This window comes from Periplaneta americana, chromosome 14, assembly GCF_040183065.1.
Source record: "Periplaneta americana isolate PAMFEO1 chromosome 14, P.americana_PAMFEO1_priV1, whole genome shotgun sequence".
In the NCBI taxonomy this organism is placed as follows: domain Eukaryota; kingdom Metazoa; phylum Arthropoda; class Insecta; order Blattodea; family Blattidae; genus Periplaneta; species Periplaneta americana.
Genome location: NC_091130.1, coordinates 57,539,559 through 57,563,565, shown reverse-complemented (window position 1 = coordinate 57,563,565; position 24,007 = coordinate 57,539,559). Strand labels below are relative to the sequence as shown.

The 24,007-nt window shown below is 35.4% G+C and overlaps 1 protein-coding gene across 2 annotated transcripts; it reads right to left on the bottom strand.

Moving 5' to 3' along the window:
• Positions 1-3,430: 3,430 nt before the first annotated feature.
• LOC138713329 (ankyrin-1-like) lies at positions 3,431-18,211 on the bottom strand. Of its 2 annotated transcripts, none has more exons than XM_069845336.1 (2): positions 18,084-18,211; positions 3,431-5,814 (listed from the first exon to the last, which is right to left on the bottom strand). In XM_069845336.1, exon 2 carries the CDS (start codon positions 5,786-5,788, stop codon positions 3,887-3,889), a length of 1,902 nt encoding a protein of 633 aa, XP_069701437.1. In that variant the 5' UTR covers positions 5,789-5,814; positions 18,084-18,211; the 3' UTR covers positions 3,431-3,886. The 2 variants fall into 2 exon arrangements, with proteins under 2 accessions (XP_069701437.1, XP_069701436.1); XM_069845335.1 differs by having other exon boundaries at positions 18,058-18,204.
• Positions 18,212-24,007: the final 5,796 nt, after the last annotated feature.

Sequence of the window (24,007 nt, the reverse complement as noted above, 5' to 3'; positions counted from 1 at the left end):
ATGCGCTGATTCAAAAAATGGCATTGGCTAGGCCGTATCAGCTCTAGTTTCTTAGATATTGTTGAATTTATATAATAATTATATAATATATTATAATTCTGTTTTGTTACAAAATTATTCATAATAACGTCTAGATCAGGCCTGCATAAGGTTTGCGCTCTCCGAGCAGGCTCGCAGCTCATGAGCGGAATGCAGATATTAGCTGCGCCCTGTATAATGCTAGACTGGAAGAAGGGGTGGATCTCGTACAAAATATACACAAAAGGAAGTACTAGCAAGAGTGCTTATGAAATGAATTCCCGTTCAGTGTTTGCAAAACTATCTTGAACTATTATTAATTAATAAATAAATATTTATTTTACAGAAGTAATAGAAATTCTATAGCTACTTAAATGTACAATATCATTTTGTTATATTTTTATTCATCAGTACATCAAAACGAGGTTTTATGCTGTTGGCAGCTGAAAGGAACAGTAGACTACTGATCATAATGAAACATCAGTTACAGATGTTCGATGTCTGCCTTTATTAAAGTTGATTATAGAAAACAGTTGCTAACAAATATAAATGTTGAGCCAACATAACAATCATTTTCACAGCCAGCCGTGTAGTCGTGGATATTATTGCTAATGTTTAGTCTTGTAAAACTCAACCAGGCTAGTAGTATTATTCAAATGATCTTTAGCCCTTAGGTCACATTGAAGATCAATAAGTTCGAGCTGTTAAATGTTATGTTCCGTATTTTAGATTCCTCCATACTGTACTACAGCCAGGGGCGTATTTTGCTGGCTACCGGGGCTACCGGCGGTAGCCCAAGGAAATTACAAAAGAAAAAGTTTATAATATAACATAATGTAATAATTTTGTATTATTAGTTTTACCATAGTAATTAAAATTAAAGTAATTGTTAGATATATTTTGTGTTATAATAGGGCCAGCGGTAGCCCAAACCCTTTAACCAGTATACGCCACTGACTATAGCAGTAGGTAAGCAACGTGAAACAGTTACTGAGAATAGGCATACACACTGCACTCCACTAGATAACTGAGTGGTCGTTTCCCTCTCCTCTACCTATAGCAAGTCTACATCATTCTGACGTATCTTCCTCTCCGATTCGGCGAGCGGTAAACACCGCTCTCCCGCTCCGAAGGAGCGGAGCGCGCGCGCTCGTTGAGCGCTTTTTGTGCAGGCCTGGTCTAGATGGTTTTCATGAAAAAAAAAAAATTTGATGGCTGATTTTTAATGCTAATATCATAGAAATCAATTGAAATAATCATATCCTATCAATTGAAATAATCATATCCTGATCTACCTTTAGCAGTACTCGCATCTGTGCCGTACTCGCATATTTTACTATTCCACCCTTCCATGAGATATCACAGCTCTCAGAGAATGGATCTTGAGTGTCTGTTATAGCACAAGGTAAAGAAAGTGGCGATAGCGACAATGATTTTCAAAGAGCTTCACATTATGAACGTTTTGACCATAAGTTGAGTGACCTGATTAAAGACTAAATCTTTCTGAGGAGTCTTCTTAATTGCTCGCCTCCAGACTAAAAGAAAAGAATGTACTTCAGCCTGGAATGAAAATTATATTTTATCGAAGAAGAGAAAGAGATTTCCTGCCAATTTTTTTTACTGAAGACTAAAACATAGTATTCTACAGCGACTCCGGAGGCCTTCTGAAGTAATTGGGTGTATTAGAGGTGGGGAAAAAATAACGTAACTCTTATTTTGGAACAGTTCCTTGCTTGGAACTGTTTCAAAATGTAACAGCATCTTGGAATACTACATTCCAAAATAACTCTAGTACGAAATATTTACTGTTACAAAATACTCGTTTCACTTTGGAACTACATTATGACAACGCCTGTTCCACAGAACGGAACATGTTATATACTATTGAAAGCAGTGGCGCCAACTGTTAGAAAACACTGGGTGGGCTCAAACATTTGACGTATAAGTTAAATAAATGTCATAAGTATAATGATAACATGATAAATTATTGGGTGGGCACGGATCCCACGAGCCCATATAAGTTGCCGCCACTGTTTGAAAGCAGAATTGGGAATCCCTTCGTCGCACTGAAAGAAATGTTGGAATCTGAAGTGAAAGATAAATAGTAAAGGTATGAAGAGCCTCTTTAAAAATGTACACATTATCTTGAAACTAATGTTACTGAGTATAGGATTCTATCAAACAAATATTAGCGTAATGTCTGTGTTAGAGTATAGTAACTACATTGTGAATTTTATCAAAGAGATGAAAATTTATAGGTTGTGATTTATTTACAAATATTTTATAATTTTAGTTTCATTACCAATCCTTGAAATTAAACTAAATTCTGTTGGAACATGACTATTGTTGAAGTTTCGTATTAACAAAAATACAACGGTAAATTGTCATATTTCCTTACAATGATATTATTACTCTTCTTGGCGGTATTAATATGAATTTTAGCACGGCCGAAATGATTACAGCTTTTATTTACTAATTTTTGGAGAAATTGAACACTATTATAAACTTGAGCTGAGCAGAAGAGAAAGAAGAGGTTAGGTTTTATTTATAATTGGGATCCACTTCGATATCGTGACCAATAAAACTTACAAAGAATTTAAAATTGCATTAAATTTCTTGCTTCGAACAAACTTGATCTACAAATTCAATTTGGCATTAGAAAACATTTGTTTTACACGAATTCACATCGGCTCACTATGACATCATACTGCATCACATGGCATACAGAGAAGTACAGTACGATTATTTAGTCCTGACAATCGCCGGAGATGTGCGCCTGGGACAGGCGAGTCCATTTAGTTACGCCAAGGGGTGTTTGGGTTATTCACTCGCTTGCCTTCGGAGCGATCGGTTGTCATGCGTGCGGTAGAGCGGTATGTTTCCAGTACAATTAAGTTGTACTGCATTCCTTTACCGAACGCTCGCCCTTATCTCTACTCCGGATCTCTCCCCACTACTCCTATTACTTCCTCTCTTTCGCGTCGCTGAGCTGTCAGGACTAAATAATCGGTCTGTACGTGATCATTTAGCGTCCTAAATATCACTGTTATATTACGTACTAGTCGTACATGCATATTCCATAATACCACTGTTACATTACATACTAGTAGTACGTACCTATTCCAAAATACTACTGTTCCATCAGATACTAGTCAACCGTGCGGTTCCAAGATACCACTGTGCACCTTACATTTACACATAATATGGTACTGTTATGTCGGAACTGTTATTTGAAACCTAGTATTTTCAAGGAACTGGAACAGTTGGAACCGTTACGAGAAAATAACTTTTCCCATCTTTAGGGTGTATCAGAATAAGTACACCAAGTAAATGGCTCCTTTTACTCGACAGTTCAAAACGTGGTTTGAAATGTGTTCTTTTAAACAATGGCAACAAATACGCCTCCAGTCAATCGGTCACTCCACCACGATGAAAGAAGAGTACAACGACGTCTCTTTAGTGTTAGGAAAAAATAAATTACCAGGATCATCTGCATAGACTTGAAGATGGTTAATTTGTTCCTTAATCAAAGAAGTGGCTAGACAGAATATCCTTACTTTCTATGCCTTTGGGATAGTAGGCCTAAACATGTGCATTGGATAGGAAAGGATTGGCTCCCAAGGGAAGATATTGTGGTTGGATAACACATAGTAATAAATGCACCTTTGATGTCGTAAAATAGAGTAAGGTTTAAGCCTGAGCAAGGCCATTACAATTAATTATTCATCAACAATCAGTATTTAAAAGTAAAATCTATCAACGCCAAAAATGCGCTAATAGAATATGTCATCTCGACTTAAATCGAACGGAAAGTATTTTTAAATGCATGACAATTCATCGGTGTACCTTTCCTTCAACTGGCATAATATTATATTATCACTTTCAAGTCTTTTCTCTTGTCGGGAGCCACAAGATCAGCAGCAGTAAGCCCCAGCCAGTCTTTGATGGAGCGATCCGCTCCGCTAGTGACGAGAAGTTTCACTACATCCATGCGAGATTTCTCCACTGCACAATGCAGTGCCGTCCGATTAGAAGGCAAATTACAAATATTGATATTCGCTTGTTTCGCCAACAGAAGCCTGACTGTGTCCACACATCCCTGCGCCGCAGCAATTGCCAGAGGAGTTTCTTGATATTCGTTACGCTTATTGACAGAATTTCCCAGAGAAATCAGCCACTCCACGACTTCTGATTGGCCGGATCTCGCAGCCGTGTGAATCAAGTGGTCGCCCATGTATTTCGCTGGGTAGCAGGAAATGCCACCGTAGAATAGCATCACCTGCAGGCAGCCAAGCTGGCCGTGTTCCGCCGCCACGTGCAAAGGGGTCAAACCTTCCCCCTCCGTTCGGGAGTACAGATCAGCACCCTCCTCGCAGAGGAGCTCCACCATCTGAGTGCTGCCACGCATCACCGCGTAGTGCAGAGGCGTTCGGCCGCAATCCAGTTCGGCCGTAGCGTCGATTCGGACTCGCTCTTGAAGAAGCACCTTTGCGGCATCCAAACTATCGCAATCCGCGGCGTGATGCAGAGGCGTTAAACTACGTCCGTCCTTGACGTCCAAGGCCACTTGCTCGTTGATGAGCCACTCTATGACGCTCCTGTTGTCACATTTGACAGCCGTGATCAGCAGCGTCTCTCCGTGACGCCCTTCTTCGTTGATATGAACATCGCCTCCGGACGACACCATCATCTGCAACCAGCCCAACTGGTCGCGCTCGATAGCCAAGTGCATGGGTGTGCGCTTCTCCGCGTTTTCAATGTTTGCCAAAGCACTATTCTTCAGCAACAGTTCAATAATGCCTGCGTTTTCTGTTTGCACCGCAATGTGCAAAGGCGTGTTGTGGTCGAAGCAGTCCATACGCTCGTTCACATTAACTTCCGCCTCCAGCAGCGCGACGACAACGTTGTAGTGATTGTTGTAGATCGCATGGTGTAAAGCTGAAAACTTTTGTTCGTCAGTGATCTTGGCCAGCACTCGATGCTTCCACAGCCACCTCACTAAATGCGCGTGTCCGTTCATGGCAGCGAGATCAATGGGACGGTACCCGTTGTCATCCCGAGTCTTTAACGATAGGTATGCGTGTCTGTTTATCGCTTCAAGCGTGGTTACCTTCCCCAGCTTTGCTGCCCAGTGAATTGGAGTGAAAGAGTACAATTCGCAAAAAATATTTACGTCCGCACCACCATCGATTAGGAATTTGACAATATCATCAGAATCTTCAGTATTCAGCTGCGTGGCTAAGTGAAGAGGAGTCACGCTTTGTTTTGTCCGATAGTTGACACTCGCGCCTTTCGTGATCAAATGCTTCACCAACCTCGGATTGGTGTACTGCACGGCGAGGAACAACGGAGTCATTCCTGCATCGTTGATCATATCCACATACAAGCCCCGACTCAGTAAGTAATCCACGACCTCCTTCTTGTCGTGGATTGCAGCTAGATGTATCAGTCCATGTCCATGATCCGTTTGGTTCTGAGCCTTTAAATCGCAGCCCAGTTTATCTAGCTTCACCAGCATGTTCACCTGTCCGAATGTGGCGGCCCAGTGCGCCGGCGTCTCTCCTTTGTGTCTGGTGCGAACATTGACGGCATAACCTCCGGCGATCAAGAAGTGAAATAGTTCTTTTCGTCCAAGAACGACGGCATAGTGCAGCGGACTGAAGTCGTAGTTCATCAACTGGCCTGCACCGACGTATTGTGTCAGCAGATTATTCATCTTATCAACGTCGCCACAGTATACGGCTTCGTACAAGGGGTCATGCCTCCACATGGTTGGACGGGAGCCTCTTTAAAGCACTGAAAGAAGAAAAGGTTCGTTGTATAAGACCGGGCCAACTGGTTTTTATGAACTTAGAGGAAAGCTTCCTTAAAAAAAATTATTATGTTGTACAAGGTGCTGTTAATTACAATGAAATTGTCAGAAAAATATCAGCACTTGTGGTATTGCTAATTGATAGACCTGTAGCTTTATATAAATAGAAAATCTTCACAGGAAAGAAATTTGTTGAAGTAACATTTCCTACTCTTGACTTCGGTAAGACTGTAACTGTAAGAATGACGGCAAGTGGATGCACATGACATTCTTCAAAAAGTGTATTAATTCATGGTAAATCAATTAAGTTGGATACGTATGATCGTGTTCAATAGATACGCATTCTTATTGGTTATAAATAGAGACGAGAATTTCATGCACTACAAAATCCCAAAATACGCATGCATTAATGCACTATCAAACTATGAAACATGCACGATCAAGCGAAAAATGCATTAAAATATGACATTTCATTCTTGTTCCAAATTTCTTTTACCACTTCACTTTTTTTTTTTTTTGCACAGTTAACAACAACATTTCTAAATTGGTTTCTGTGAGGTTCCTGAGTTGTCAGTCTATATGTTTTTGTAGGCAGAGAATGACCTCTCTACATCACAAGAAGTTATGGGTGCAAACTTGAATGAACCTTTTTCTGTTATTTAGTTTTTTTTTTTTTCCTTCTTCAATCCAGATTCCTTAAGCTAAAGTAAGGGACATAAAAATCGAGAAACTGAGATGTCCACTCAAAACCATTAAAACATGCATTTAAACTGAATGTAATGTATATTATATGCATAATTAAGCTAAAAAGGTCTTCAATATGCATTATACATGTTTTCATCCCCAAAAAGGCCAAAACATGCACATATGCATGGAAAAAGTACACATGTTTAGAACCGGAAAGTAATGAAATGAATAAATACTAAGTTTGAATTGTACTGACTCATTCCTTTATTGTCTCAAAGGCAATCCGGATGTGCTAATTTGTATTCTGTGTCAATTATGATTAGGCCCCTACGCTTTAATTTTTCTTGAGATATAAAGGTCATAAGGACATTTTGCTGATTAAAGGTGAAATGAAGTTGAAGAAATTACCAAAGCTGTTTGCTTAGGTTCGAGTCCATTATTATTATTATTATTATTATTATTATTATTATTATTATTATTATTATTATTATTATTGGGGCTTTATGGCAGGTTATTAAGCTTTCGGCTTTTAGCTTTTCGGTTTTCATCACCTAATACCAGATATGGATTCCAGAACATATTTCACGAAAGTTAGGAAGAAATCGTGGCATCAGTTAGCGGACACAAGAAAGAAGATAACTATTTCATGTAAGTAATCTATAGGCCTAATTTGAATAAAGAACTCTGATGGAATAACGTGAAATAATAGTATAGGCATTCAAACAGTAAGGAAACTCTGTGTTAACAGGGCTATGACCATTTGTCTATGGCTATGACAACGTGTTACCTGAGCATCACCAGCGCGACTGATGGCGAATAACCATAACCACTTACTCACTATATCTATGAACTTTCAAAAATAAACAAACACATCACAAAATGTGACATTATTGCATGTCAACATTTTAAATTTATATAAATCGACCCTCACAAGTATTAACATTGTAACTCACTTTCTTCCATTTTTCAGGAGAAGCAAATTAAGTTTTAAAATGATCGTGTAAATCAGTGCATACAGATAGTAACAATAAGGTTTTACATACGATTGGGAAGGTTTGGAGCTACAATGATAGTACTGAAAGAAAAAGAAACAACTTAAGACCATATCAACTAGCATAACTCAAAACCATAAAAAATTGAGTTACAATGTCAGTATTTGGGAGGGTCGAAATTTAAGCAAGGAAGCAATATGGAAAGCACAGAATTTTACTTGAGAACTGACACTAATTTTAAATGCCACTTAACCTGTATTTAAATGTACCGTAGCCTTTTTATTACAAGTTTAATGACTCCAAAATGATTCAGTGAAAGGTTAATATCACTGATTTTATTTTAAAAAATTATACATCAATAAAATAGAAACATTATGAATTCATTAATCATCAATGAAAAATATGTATACCCATACCGTGATATTACCGATAATTGACAAAAACTGTACTTCACACTTTTCAACAATATCTGAGAGTGTTTCAACTTTAAACAAATAAAAGTTTAAGATTTTTAAGAAGTCATAAAAGTCTCGTATTCAACTCTCAAATTCGGAAATGTAAATAGTGCAGAGTGCAGTGATTAGGAAAGACATTGTTTTCAAAGTTAAGCAGAGAAAAAACAATATACAGACGTCCAAGGATACCGTCGGTACAGCAGTTTACTTCTTTCTATAAGCATTGATTTATACAAGCTTTAACATCAATGTCACATCGCATGTGTAGGATCTTTCGGTATATCAGTAGCCCACTGAGAATTGTTGAGATTCTGTTGCTATTGTCATGTGCTATACTGGGTGTTCATTTCAAAGTGTGTCATGACGTCCTGTTGTGAGTCAGCGATTTGAAGCGAGTTTCAGCTTTTATGTCAGAGAAGTTGCCTATTAATCAAGGCGTTCAATCTGAACTTGAGAACGTGTATGGTATAACTTGAACGTCGTAGCAACAGATGGCGGTCTGCAAAGTCTGTGTGCTACCATATCCTCTTTCCAACTGTGTTTTGCGCGGGCAAGTCGTACGCATGGTATTTGTTATCATCGGTTGCGTACGGCAACATTCCACAATACAAATCAAATGCTCCGTGTCTATGTTGACCGTCGAAGTTAATGTCAACAAATATGTAAGTAATCGTATTAAACCTCTCCACATATCCTGGCAGTAAGAAAAAACTCACCTCAGTACGTGTTTTCAAACAGTTCACATTCCTGCCACTACAAGTGTTTCCGTACGTATCGGTAAGTACTCTTCAGAATGAACGCCGTACTTGCTAGGCAACTTCTCTGGCACATAAGTAATACACCTCTGTGGAAGTGTAGGAAGATTGAATTCTCTAGGCTCAACGACTAGCCACATGACGACATACAGCGAGCCATGACACACTTTGAACTGAACACGCAGTAGATCGCTTGTGTTCATGTATTGTACCTAACAATTTGGATTTTGTGTAATATGTATGATATTGGTGTTGAAGGCAGTGATAAATTATGGTATGTAAATTTCCAATCCGATATTTGGTTTAGTGACTGAGGAAAACCATGAAAAACTTAGATTGGTCGAATATGGAGTTCGAACCCGGGAGCTTTCGAAAGTGATTCCCAAAGTTACCGTCTGAGCCATCTTTCTCTCTTATAGCAATTGTGATTAACAAGTTCATATTGAAATTCATAAATTGCCTGTACTCGAAGTGTTCGGTGCATGAACTGCAATTTGCACTAAATATTTTGCATTTTTTAGCAAGATCTCTCGCCGAATGTTTATAACTAGGCTCCGTATTGCAGCTACCTATAAACTGGAATTAGGTTGCCTGATTCGAAGTATATGTGACGTCACAGCGCAGGCACAGGTACGTTCGTACACAAAACAGTTACACGTCCTCTGCCCTCTTCCTCTAGAAAGTCAAAATCGGGACGTAATTATAGCACAGTCTAATATATACAGGGTTGATACAGCCAGCACGTGCTTTAAAGGTATGCGAGATGTTATAATAACGTTTTAATCATGCGTCGGAATAAAGGCAATGTGTGCAATGACGAAAATTGCAGTAACAACAAGTTTAAATCTCCGAATTTGTCGTTCTTCAGATTCCCTAAAGACCAAGAGAAAATCATAACTCAGTCATAACCTACGCTGTAGGTAGCCTACGTATTGTGTTCTATAAAACATATTAGTTATCAGTTACCTATTTGTATGTCAGGATGGAGAGTTTAAATAAAAACAAAGTAGATACCTGTTACAGTATAATATTGTTTTGCAGAGATCATGTGTAAATGTGTAACCATTCCGATTTTGGATAATGTATCTACAATTTTTAATGCAAGTAATTCCATAATTTTTGTATTCGTGTTTTTTTCTTTATATTTTTCAGAAGTTGAATGTTATATTGCATTCAAGTAGGGATCATGGTGTTATTTTTTTCAAGAATTCATGGCATATTATAATCCTTTTGCAAAATATTCACTTCTTGAATAAATCCAGACTATGTCGAAAAATTTCTGATGTGTTGGTGTAGATTCATGTGGCAGACGTATTAAGTTCTCAAGAAATAAAAGAGCCTTTTTAAATTTAATATAAAAAGCAATATTTTCTGTAATAATTTGCATGACTGTTATTGGTGTTGATTTTACATTACCAGTGGTTATTTGAGCCGTTCAGAGCAGAAGTGGTATAAGTCAAAATTAGGTAATGAGGTTTAAAGCAAAAATTCTGTAAAATACAGCGCAAAGTAGCAATTAATATATCCTTCGTGCTATTCACTGACTACTAATAGTTTAAATAAATTCAATATTAACTGCTACTTTGCGCTGTATTTTACAGAATGTTTACTTTAACCCTCATTACCCATTTTTTACTTACACCACTTCTGCTCTGAAAGTAAAATTAGACCTACATTTTCTGAGTTAATTGAAGTTACAATTTTTTCAACGAAGTTGTGTATTCATTTGTTCTCACCTACGTCATAATAACAGTAAGTGCATGTAAAATACGTATTATATAGGTAGGGTAAGTTAAAATTAAGCTTACGTGTGAAAACTGGAAATGTAATGTAAAATGCGGTAAACTTTCCATAAAAATTTAAACCATAATATCAGCACTATTAGCGACTCAAAATAATAATAAAAAAAACTGAAAAATAATGAACTTCATAAGTCAATGTCTGTCAAATTAAGGTTTAAATCTTTCCCTTTTTTATTTTTAAGTTTACCTCAGCGGCCGAGTTTACCCCAATTTGCTGTATGGAAAATAGTTAATTTCTCAGGAAATAGGGAGAGTTCACCATGCGATGTACCCTACGAGATATGCCCTACAATTTTGACTCTTCTCACAGGAAATATAGAGTTCCAATGGTTTATAAATATATTTAGGAATGAATTAAATTAACCGTCCACGTACAAACAATTACATTATTTCAAACCATGATACGTGATCAGGGCCATGATTCAGTTGTAAGAAGCAGAAAGAATTACGTTTATTCCCAGCTTCTGAAACTTGTAGATTAACTTCGTATGAAATTCTTCCAGAATTCTAAAGTAGAATTAATAAGAACCATATACACTTATTGTATAGCATAAAAATATAAAATAAATTACGCAAAACCCGTTTTCTGATGTGTTTTCATATGTCGTGTGCACACTTTTAACTTGCCTGCCGCTAGAGGGCTACTGTCGCGCCAGCTGTCAAATGTTGGCATATTTTATACGTATGAGTTGCGTGACTGTATTAGACTGTGATTATAGTGAGTAGTCTTATCGACTAGTCTTACTGGTCCAATTATTTAAATAACTACATCTTTGTGGCTAATTGAAGGTTCATTGCAGAGGTAAAATGCCTTAAGTAAGACGCTCAAGCGTGTAATATTGCAGGGCATTGTTGAGAATATCTCAAGTAATATTTTCACTGTCAATATAGATAACATTACATATACATTGTGTAAAATAAATGTAAAAGTGACAAAAACAGTGCACTGAAAGACATCGCAATACCAGAAGGCACAGAACATGTGTTCAGCGTAATCCAGAAGAACCAGTATCATGAAACTCTGAAAATTATGAAGATACTAACTCGACATTGAGCATGGATTTGTGTAGCCTACCATGATGTTCAGCGCCAACATTCTAATTAATAAATTAAATAATCTATATTTAAGGGAATTTCTAGAAAAGTACATAGAAAATTAGTGGGTTTTCAGTAATGACCGACATATGCAATATCCTAGTGAAACACGAAAAAATATCAGACAGTAAGAATACCTTGTACTACACCATTCACCAATAACATCACGTGCTATAGAAAGAATTTCTTGCAATATATTTAAAATCATTTCAAGTGACACCTGCATATGTTCAAGTTCTGTAACTTACGAATGCACGTTATTATTCACTGCAAAGATCAAGACGAAAATGAAGATTACGGCTCAAGCATGTGTTTACTAGTACAGCTTCAGACTGTCGGGAGTTGACTGTACTCCTCGAACACGCAACGACGACCTGCTTGTTTATACCCTTATCCGTTGCCTGTGTCCGGCGTACTATATACCCGATGTGTCTTTAACTTCAGTCTTTAGGTAGCTGGAATACGGAGCCTATTTATAACCCATTTTTTACATCTGAAATCGTAACAGTAGAATTAACTTCACAATTAAACGAAATAAAAAAATAAAAATCCGAAACTTAACAACGTTAAAAGCACATGCCAGGCGTAAGCCAGTAGTCCTAAACTAAAATGTGCTTACTTTTTGGGGGCGGGGGGAGAAGCGAAAAAAATCCAATTTTGGGTTTCGTCCTTTGTTGTTGCTGCAATTTAAAGCCTGAACAATACGGTCCCTTCGAAAAATTCCGTAGCGATTTTTCATAAGTTCATTAAACACATCATATATACATAAGAGACAAGTTAATCATCAAACTATATTTTCCTCCACTATTTACAACAGTCTGCCTGCGCTGGAGTAGTTTATCGAAATGTTTTTTTTTTTTTAAATTTATGTACGACTTAGTGGCTCAAATACATTATGGCGCTACAGGATATGGGGCAAGAACATTATCGTTATCGCAAGTGGCGCAAACATGGTGCTCCGAAATACATTTGTACCTTAACGTGGTAATGCTATAGTAAATAAATGCCAAAAAATATATAAACAATAGAGTTTAAGAGTACTATGCCGATGCAGACCAATTACATCGTAGTAAACAATGTCAGACAATGCGACCATGTGGATTATGAGCCATTAAGAATCTTATCTCATTCCATAACCACTTAACCAGATTCTAATTAGAAGCCGTTCCACGGTGGTTGAAGCATGACCTTGGATGCGCTGTAGAAGAAAATGCGTCTAGACTCTACAGGCCCTACCTGTTTTTTTAAAAGATGGAACATAACAGTGAAGCAGCCGAACTTGGAACTACAGTGTTATGTTGCGAATATGGACTACCACGCTGCCAGCTGATGGAAACTAGCAATTGACGTTAAGATGGCTGACGTTAAAACATTCATTGACAATTGACGCGAAGGTAAGAAAACAATACAAAAATCGACAGAAAATCACAGACGAAACGTACCAATGCTAACATTGTGTCCACAACAAATGTCGCCAAGAGAGCTATTAAGCACTCGCCACTTGGGAACGATAAGTTTGGCAACTCAACCGTTGTTACCATAGCAACAGGCCTTCCATGCTATGTGACATTCAGTTGTTTTTCCGATCGAAAGTCCGTAAGACTTCTACGTTTTTCCGTCCATGAAACCTACGCGAGATGACAAGGTCATACTTCAACTACGGTGGAACGGCTTCTATACGTGTTGCCTGCCTATGTCTAACCTAAACCTAGAAGCAATGTTATGGGTCGAACATCGTCAGCCTGACACTAATAAAGGTTTAAGGACCTAGAGGATAGGAGAAGAAATGTCGGAATTAAATGAAATAGGGAGAGGAGTACGACAAGGATGCCCTTTATCACCTACCCTGTTCAACATCTACTTTAAGGATTTAGTGAAGAACTATTTTCAGAACATGGGAGAAGTGATAGAAGGAGGAAGAAGAATAAAAAAATTGCTGATGATCAGACATCGGATTCTAGGGCAAATGCCCATTTTGTTTCTTTAGGAGAAAAGTAAAAATAATTATTAATATTTGTGTTTCATGGAAATTGAAAGGTATTCAAAGAGTTTTATAGTGCCCTAAAATGCCCTAAAACGGTTATTAGAGCCTAATTTGTTAATATTCGCCTAAAAATGCCTAACTCACTGTAAAGTTTCGCATTTTACTCTTACTTTTTATAATTTATACATGCATTCACTGCGAAATTTAAGGCATTTAAAAAGTGGAAAGTTTGCTTCACACCGGCCATGAAACCATTGATAAAGGAAACAAAATATTATGAATCTCACGACACTCGCAATAGATTTCACCGAATTTAACATGTTTGGAGGCATAAATGCCGACAAAGAACCAACCTTAGTTTTGAAGCAGGCAACAATCACAACATGTGCTGCTACCGATTCAGAGATATACTATACTATAAAAATGACTGTTTTCGGTCTGAAACCGATTAGCTGTACTGCCCTTCAGAGTGTCATAAAATCACAATTTTTGGAGAAAGAGTGTTTTTGAAATATTTATGAAAAGTCGTAAAACTGCGAATTAGTAGAGTAAACCGTTACAAAATATTTAAAAGAATGGCCCTCCTAGTGTTAACACTACCAGGAAATGCAACAATAAGTGGAACTTTGTATTTTTGTCCAATTGAATCTCAATAACAACGGTTCATTTGAATGCTCGTTAACAGTTGCTCTTTCCCGCACCTTATTTGTGTTGAGAAGTTTTGAGCGGTAGGACGTTTTCCTGTGAAGTTTAACGCGATAATGCCGAAAAATATAAGTGAAAAATCTACATTGATCCGGCAATGGCTAACAGAATATTCAGAATTCACTTATGATGGAAAAATAATATTCTGCAAGATTTGTAGCAAACAGGTATGTAACAATAGTTGAAATATATAAATTCTATTAATTTTAATGAGTAGGCCTACAATATTTATACATTGACTGAGCTATCCTGAGGTATAATTCTTTTTAAGACCACTACACTTTAACCTTTTAAATTCCGATAGTTAAAGTATTTGCAGGTCATTAACATTTTGATTGTTCGAACCCACTAACTTTGTGATAGAAATACGGCAATACAACAATTAGGATTTTATTTTAATTCAGTTTACTTTACATTTTTAGATTTCGCAAGAAAAGAAGAGCCACCTAAAGCAGCATGTGCAAGGAGCGGCTCATAAGGCTAAAGCTCAGCAGAAAAATCAACTGCAACAAACTTTACTAACACAGCCTACTTCATCCAATCTCAGCAGCAATTTCTATGCTGATTTAACCAGAGCGTTTGTTGCTGCTAACATTCCCTGGAATCCAATTGAAAATCCGGTTTTAAGACAGTTTTTACAAAAATACTGCAAACAAAATCTCCCATCTCAGTCGACTGTAAGAAAAAATTACTTAGACAGAATATACAATGAAACTTTAGCTTCCATTCGGGAGGATATAGGTGATTCTTACATATGGGTCTCTGTGGATGAAACCTCAGATCCTATGAATAGATATATAGCAAATATGGTAGTAGGAAAACTTAGTCCTGATGGACCTTCGATTCCACACCTCGTATGTGTTAAGGAACTTTCGAAAGTGAATAGCCAAGCCATTGCTTATTTTGTAAATAAAGGCCTACAGTCTTTATACTCAGGTAATATAGACGATTCTAAAGTTCTGTTGTTTTGTACTGATGCTGCCTCATACATGGTTGCTGCAGCTCCACTTCTTAAAACATTTTATCCTAACCTCACGCATGTAACCTGTCTAGCACATGGCCTTCACAGGGTTTCTGAAACAATCCGGAATGAATTTCCTCTTGTCAATTCGTTTATTTCTAACACAAAAAAATGTTTTTGTGAAGCCCCATCCAGGATTTCAATATTCAGAGAGAACTTTCCAGATATCCCACTCCCACCTCAGCCGGTTGTTACACGATGGGGAACCTGGATTCAGTCAGTGGTGTATTATTCTAAGTATTTTAAAGAAGTGGTCACAGTTATTGATAAATTACCTGAAACTGATAGTGCAGCGTGTGTGAAAGCAGTAAAAGATTGTCTGAATGACTCACGAGTGAAAAACGATATTGCCTACATAACATCAAACTTTTCTTTCATACCTGCAAGCATTGAACAATTAGAACGTGAAAAACAATCTCTTTGTAGCCAAATAGCAATAGTAAAGGAAGCTCAAGTGAACATACATTCTGCTTTGTGCGAAACTGGGAAAAAAGTTAAAAATAAGTGGGACAACGTATTAAATAAGAATGTAGGATTTTCATTGTTGGAAAAAGTATCAAGAGTGATATCGGGGGAAAGTGTAAATGTTCCAGTAAGTATTGATGTTTCTATTGTACCTAATTTAAAATTTGCGCCTCTCACATCAGTTTCGGTTGAAAGAAGTTTTTCTGCTTTCAAAATGATTCTCAGTGACAAAAGGAAAAGGTTAACTGTGGAGAATTTAGAAAAAATTCTGGTGGTGTACTGTGCAGATAATTATAATAAAGTCTGAGCATGGAACTGAATTTCAATAACTTAAAATGAGTAATCTTGATATCAATAATCATTATTTCATTAGTTTCAATATATTAAATTTGTGCAGCTCTGTTTATAAATATAATATAGTATTCTTTTTTAATGTTTAAACATACTTTTTTGTGCGTATTTTAGTGTATAACTAAAAATTTCAGTGAAAGAAGTAAGTATGATACCTTGATGTGCCTAAAATGCCTATTTTCATTAAAATAGAGCCTAATTTTACAAATTTTGAGCTTATTTTAGGCGCCTAAAACTGCAATCTTTAGTGCCTAAAAATCCGATGTCTACTGATGATATAGCATTGTTAACAGAAGAGGAGATGATACTAAAGGATATGCTACTGGAGCTAAATGACAGCTGTGAGCAGTATGGAATGAAGTTAATGCTAACAAGACGAAGACCATGGTCATAGGAAGAAAAGTAAAGAAGGTAAACTTTCGAATTCTAAATGAGGCAGTAGAGCAAGTGGACAGCTTCAAATACTTGGGGTGTACTATAAGCAGTAATATGAACTACTGCCTAGAAGTAAAAAGGAGAATAGCAATGGCCAAGGAAGCTTTGAATAGAAAAAGGAGCAACTTCTGCGGACCTCTGGAGAAAGAACTAAGAAGGAGACTAGTGAAGTGATTTGTGTGGAGTGTAGCTTTGTATGGGGCAGAAACATGGACATTACGACGAAGTGAAGAGAAGAGAATAGAAGCATTTGAAATGTGGATATGGAGAAGGATGGAGCGTGTGAAATGGACAGACAAAATAAGAAACGAAGCTGTGTTGGAAAGAGTGGATGAAGAAAGAATGATGCTGAAACTGATCAGAAAGAGGAAAAGGAATTGGTTGGGTCACTGGCTGAGAAGAAACTGCCTACTGAAGGATTCACACTGGAAGGAATGGTGAACGGTAGAAGAGTTCGGGGCAGAAGAAGATATCAGATGATGGACAACATGAAGATATATGGATCATATGAGGAGACAAAGAGGAAGGCAGAAAATAGGAACGACTGGAGAATGTTGAACTTGCAGTGAAAGATCTGCCCTTGGGCAGAACACTATGAATGAAAAAACTACTTTTATGAGGGGCTTTGACCGGAAGAATTTTCTGCTACCGGCAAATCCAGAGCTTTTCCTGATCACAGGAGGCCTGACCTCATTGGGAATTCATGGATTAAATAGTAAAAAAATAAATATATCTTATTATTTTGTCTCAACAGATTAATCAATTCTAGAATAAAATTGATAACGCACATAATTATAGATTTTAAAAATTATGGAGTGGTCCCAATGCCTATTAAGCAATTTAAGTGTTCAGAACCATAGTGGGCCAAGCGCCATTTACTAAAACCGTAGAAAACAAGTGTTAAAATGAAAATATTACCATAATCCAATGGAAACATGTAGCAAGTAATATAAAGCATACACATTAAAACTAAATGATATGTCAATCTCCATTAAACTATGGTATTCACTTAACTTTAACCCTTGCTTTGTCCGTTTCTAATACATGGCGCTTGGCCCACTATGGCTCTGAACCCTTCAATTATAAGATTGCACAAAGCTAATGAAAGTAGGAATTTAAATTTCACATTCATGTCAAAGTTCTGAATGTTTAATAACAAGTACTTTCAAGTAACAGTTATTTATCTCCGCTTTATATGATGCATTATCATTTTACATTTCAGAAACATTTAGTACCGTTAATGAACGCACTCACTCCAATTATCACCTCTGGTAATTTATTCATGTACATTATTTTCGCTATAGGGCTACGCCTACCATGTATGAATATTATATAGGATTACTAATTATTCTTTTAATTTTATATCCGTTCCTGGTTATACTAGAACTCCATTATAAGGAATTGTCTGGTAACTAATATTAAATGTACTTTAGCTTAATATACTGAATCATCAATTAATATTTTACTTCAAGGAACTCACTTAAAAATGTTCAAGGGTGCACTCACTCAAACCACAGCTGGCGCGGCGCTTCTAATGGATCACGTTGCTCCTGTCTTTGAACGATTCCAACCTGTACTGGAGCAGAAACACACGGAGTCAATTCGTCACAGGAGGCACTGTTCAGATATCGGCTTCTCTCTTGACATATTAAAAAGGATAGTATTAACAGACGGCTAACGTGTGTTAAGAGACTCTGACAGTTCTGATGTAATGATCATGCATGTACTTACTTATTTATTTACTTTATTTATTTATTTAAATTTAAATATACAGAATAAAGAATATAATTACAAAACAAACAAGAGAAATAGAAATAAAATAATACAAGCAATATAAAAAGAAGATACAGTAGTAGTAAGAAAATTTGAGACCGAATGAGCAGCGCTCGTGCTCGGTCGCAGTTCAGATATAATATTAAAATAAAAAAATAATAATAATAATAATAATAATAATAATAATAATAATAATAATAAATAAGTAAAATAAAATAGGAACTAAAATATAATTACAGCGGCAATGGATTTATATAATATAATATTAACACTAGAGAAGAATAAATATCGCACGTGAAAAGTAGGACTAATATATATTTCAAAATTATAGAATCCAAATATAATCTAGCTTGATTAATTCATGCACATATGCTATAAATTTATTTAATCAAATTGAAGATATTAACACGTTTCTAATTTTCTTGTTATATGTTAGTGGGTTACATGTTAGAACTTCTGGGCGTAATTTAGTTAAAGCATTGTACAACCGAGGGCCAAAATTTATGCTATGCTTTAGACCAGCAGATGTGAGACATTTAGGTTCTACTAATGTTGAATTAATATTTCGTCTTGTGTCATAATTGTGTATCTGTAATACAAACTTATTACGATTTTTATGATAAAATTTTAACAGCGTATACTTATAAACAGGGAAAGGATTTATATGTAAATACATATTTACTTATAAAGCTAATATAATTTATATTTTGCATTATCTTTATGTTTCACAATGTGTAGGGTTGAAAAATCCTACTTTTATTTTCCATATTTTTCCATATTTTAGAGTTTAGTACATATTTTCGTTAATTTCCATATATTTTCCATATTTCATATAAAACAGTCCATATTATATTAGGTTTAACAATAAAACAAAACAAAATTCCATTAACTTTTAAAAATACATTTCAACAATAGAGATTTAAACACATGTTCAGTAATCCCTTTAACATCAGAGTTATTTGAAAATTAGCAGTCCTATCAACAATGGGAAAGTAAGTTACAAAACTGTATTAATTTAATTTAAAATTTTTAACAGACTTCAGTTGTGCAGCTCAACAGTTAAATGCCAGTCAGAGTACACATAGGTTCAGTTTTGTAAATCATACTATAAAGACGGTAAATATGCCAAAAGTACGTCATTCAGTCAATTTAAAATCAAAACTAACAAGTTACATTTCAGAATTTAAAGAAGATGGTTTATCAACTGACAATAAAATATTATTTTGTAATTTGTGTCAGTGTGCAGTATCATCTACACAAAAGTTCCTGGTGCAACAACACATTACAACTAGTAAACATCAGGCCAACAAACAACTAAATTCCAAGCAGAGACAATTGTTTTTAACACAACCAACAACATCGAATGTAAGATCTGAGTTTAACATCGACCTGTGCCGTTCTCTCATCTCTGCTGATATTCCTCTCTACAAACTAAAGAATAAGGTCTTCAGGGAATTCCTTGAAAAATATACTCAACATACAATCCCGGATGAGTCAACACTTAGGAAGACGTATGCTCCATCCATCTACGATGAGACAATACAGAAGATAAGAGATGAAATTAAAGATAGTTCAATTTGGGTTTCCATTGATGAGACTCCCGACAAAGAAGGTAGACTTGTTGGTAATGTAGTTATCGGTTTGTTAAGTGAACAATATTCTGAACGAATTCTTTTACATTGTGATGTTCTAGAAAAGTGCAATAACAAAACTATAGTTAAACTGTTCAACGAAGCTATGGGTATCCTGTGGCCAAAGGGTATTATGTACGATAATGTGTTATTCTTTATTAGCGATGCTGCCCCTTATATGGTCAAAGCTGGACAAGCATTATCTGTTGTATATCCTAAATTGACTCATTTTACTTGTGTGGCGCATGCATTTCATCGTGTGGCAGAAGTGGTCAGAGACAATTTCCCTAAAGTAGATTTGTTGATTTCATCAGTGAAAAAAGTATTTCTCAAAGCTCCCAGTAGAGTTAACGTGTTGAAAGAAATGTACCCTGAAATTCCATTGCCACCAAAGCCAATTTTAACTAGATGGGGTACATGGCTAGAAGCAGTTGAATATTATGCCGAACATATAGACTCTATTAACAATGTTCTCCTTGCATTGGACTCTGAAGATGCAGTCTCAATTGATACTGCGAAAACAGTTACCTGTGACATAAGTGTGAAGAATGACTTAGCTCACATTCAGCATACATTTTCATGCATCATAAAAACGCTCAAAAGTCTCCAAAATAGGCACCTTTCACTATCTGAAAGTTTTGAAATTATAAATAGTACTGTGGAACAACTGAATCGTGGTAGAGGTAAAGTTGCAGATGCAGTAAGAGCTAAGGTGGACACTGTACTTTCAAAAAAACCCTGGATATGAAGAACTACAAAAGGTTGTTGCTGTGATGAGTGGTGAATCAACAGTGAAGATTAACTTGGACTTATCCCCAGCAGACATTGTGAAATTGAATTATGTACCAGTTACTTCTTGTGACGTCGAACGCTCTTTTAGTCAGTATAAATCTATCCTCAGAGACAATAGAAGAAGATTCACTTTTCAGCACTTGAAAGAAATGTTTGTAACCTATTGTTATGGTAACAGACAATAAAAATTGTGTTTTGTTGAAACTACATTGGAAGATAAGGTACGTCCATTATATTTTTTGTTTAGTTTGATTAAAATGTACCAATATTTAACGTACATAGTCATTTTTTTATAATTTTAAGTCCATATTTAATTCCACATTTTGGTAAAAATCCATATTTAATTCCATATTTTGGTAAAAATAACTACATATATATTTACATATTTCATATATTTTTAGTCCATATAAATCCGTTCCCTGCTTATAAATTTGTTCAATATTAAATACATTAAATTCAGAATAAATTAATTTAGTTGGATAATCGAAACGTTTCTTCAAACAAATTTTAATTATTCGTTTTTGTAGTAAATTTAACGGACTAAGATTAATTTTTGTACTTCCACCCCAAACAATTATACCATATTGAATGATAGACTGAATAATGGCCAAATAAACATTTCGTAGAACTCTAATAGGTAAGTAGCATCGAAGATTAACGAATTTATAAATTGTTTTACGAAGCCTCTTACAAAGATAAGTAATGTGATGAGGCCATTTTAAATTCTGATCAATAATGATACCCAGGTATTTGACATACGTGGCTTCTTTCAAAGCTGGACATTTACAACTTTTGGGATCTAAACAATTTTCACTGTGTATTATTAGTCTATATTTATCGCTAAATTTTAAATTTTGAACACTGGCAGCTGTTAACGAAAAAGGAACTAAAGTTGATTTAGATATATTTAAAGAAAGGAAGTTGGAATTAAGCCATTTTTTAACAATGTTAGCACCTATATTAGCATTTCTATATGCTTCCTGCCATGAAAAACCACTGAAAATAACTACTGTATCATCCGCATATGAATATATAGATCCATTAAATGTTTCTAAATTTATATTTAGCAGATCATTAACATATATTAGAAATAAAGTAGGTCCCAAAATTGTTCCTTGCGGTACACCTATATCAATATATTTGTATTCACTAAATTGATCTTCAATTTTGGTCATTTGCCTGCTGTTACTAAAATATGATTGGAATAATTTTAAAACTATACCTCTAACTCCAATAGTATGTAGTTTGTCCAAAAGTAAATTATGATTGATAGTGTCAAAAGCTTTCCGTAGATCCAAGAAAATACCCAAACATATGTTTCCGATATCTAGTTCATTGATAATTTTTCCAGTAACATTAATAAGAGCATCATCAGTAGAAATATTACTGCGGAAACCAAACTGATTTTTAGAGAGGATTTTATGTTTTTCTAAATAATTTATTAATCTATTCTTTAAACATTTTTCAAGCAATTTGGAAAATGTTGGAAGTAAAGATATAGGTCTATAGTTATTTAAATTATTTTTATCTCCAGATTTGTATATTGGAATTACTATGGCACATTTCAAAACATCTGGGAATATACCTTGCACAAAACATAAGTTAAAAATATGAACCATGGGTTTTAATATATATTTAATAATAATTTTGAAAGTATTATACTTAATTCCATCTATACCAGGAGCAACATTATTTTTTAATTTCTTAACCAAAATAATAATTTCATCTTCAGTTACAGGGAAAAGAAACATGGAGGAAGCTAAATGTTCATCTTGTGTCTCATTTTGTAGAGAAGAGTTAAAATTTGACTTATTAATGTTAGAAGTAACTTTATGTCCTATCTCTGAAAAATAATTATTAAATTCGTTTGCAATCTCTTTTCTGCAATTTAATATTTCACTCTTATCGTTTTTTAACTCCTTGATTGACTGTCATCATGTGCCTTGAAGGATTGAGTCCGCTTATTTATTTTATGATTTATGTAGGTATTTAATTACAGTGTCTGTCGAAAGTTTACAGTGAAATATCATGAAATAAAACCTAGAACTTACACTTTTGAAGCAACAGTTCTGCGAATTTCTTTCTGAGCCTGTACATCTAATCAATGGCGTACGCAGAATTTTGTCATTATTAAAATTGTTTGCAATGTTCATTGTCGGTATTTTAAATTATTATTATTATTATTATTATTATTATTATTATTATTATTATTATTATTATTACTATTATTATTATTACTACTATTAGTCCACACCTGTGGAGTAACGGCTAGCGCGTCTGGCCGCGAAAGCAGGTGGCCTGGGTTCGATTCCCGATCGGGGCAAGTTACCTGGTTGAGGTTTTTTTCCGGGGTTTTTCCTCAACCCAATATGAGCAAATGTTGGGTAACTTTCGGTGCTGGATCCCGAACTCATTTCATCGACATTGTCACCTTCATCTCATTCAGAAGCTAAATAATCTAAGTTTTCCATAAAGCGTCATAAAATAACCTACTAAAAATATTATGTTAGGTATATTTATTAATATTACACTATATTCTAATAGAACATATTCGTGAATAACCTATCCTTATGAAGTCTTTGAAACGTAATTTTTTCACAGCCATCCAATTTTAATAAATTTTAACTAGTTTAATTTTATATAATAAAATATGCTTATGTTATTATTACACTTATACAGTAATAATTATATATACTGGGTGAACCATAAGTAATGTCATTAATTTCAGGGTGTTATTCTTTGAGATATTACAAGTAAAAAGGTTTAATACAATTTTACCCGTTTTTGCTGTTTTTTCCAGCTGAACATTGTTTTATATGAAACATTTCATAGCGTGTTTTGGGAAATATGTGAATTTATGCATTTAAATATGCAAAATAAAACTGTATATGCATTTAAAACGGAAAAACCTCGAAATATACATTTATGCAGAATAAAGTTGACTTCACTCGGATGTAAAAACCATACTGGCAAAGATCCACTTTTGCTTTTTCAATATGCCAAATCAATAAAAACATGTAAAAGTTCCGCAGTCTGATTATTACCATAGGGAGTAGGCCTAAATCTCATTTGACGATAAATGTCAGAGGAAGAACAACTGTTTGTATACATCGGAAGTCTGATTAGTGGAGGGGGAAAAGGAACTGGCCACCCTACCCCATTATATCCTGGCTTAGTTACCTCATGCGTGATGCCTTATTAGTGTCACTTATGAGGTTCTAACTTGTCTTCGGG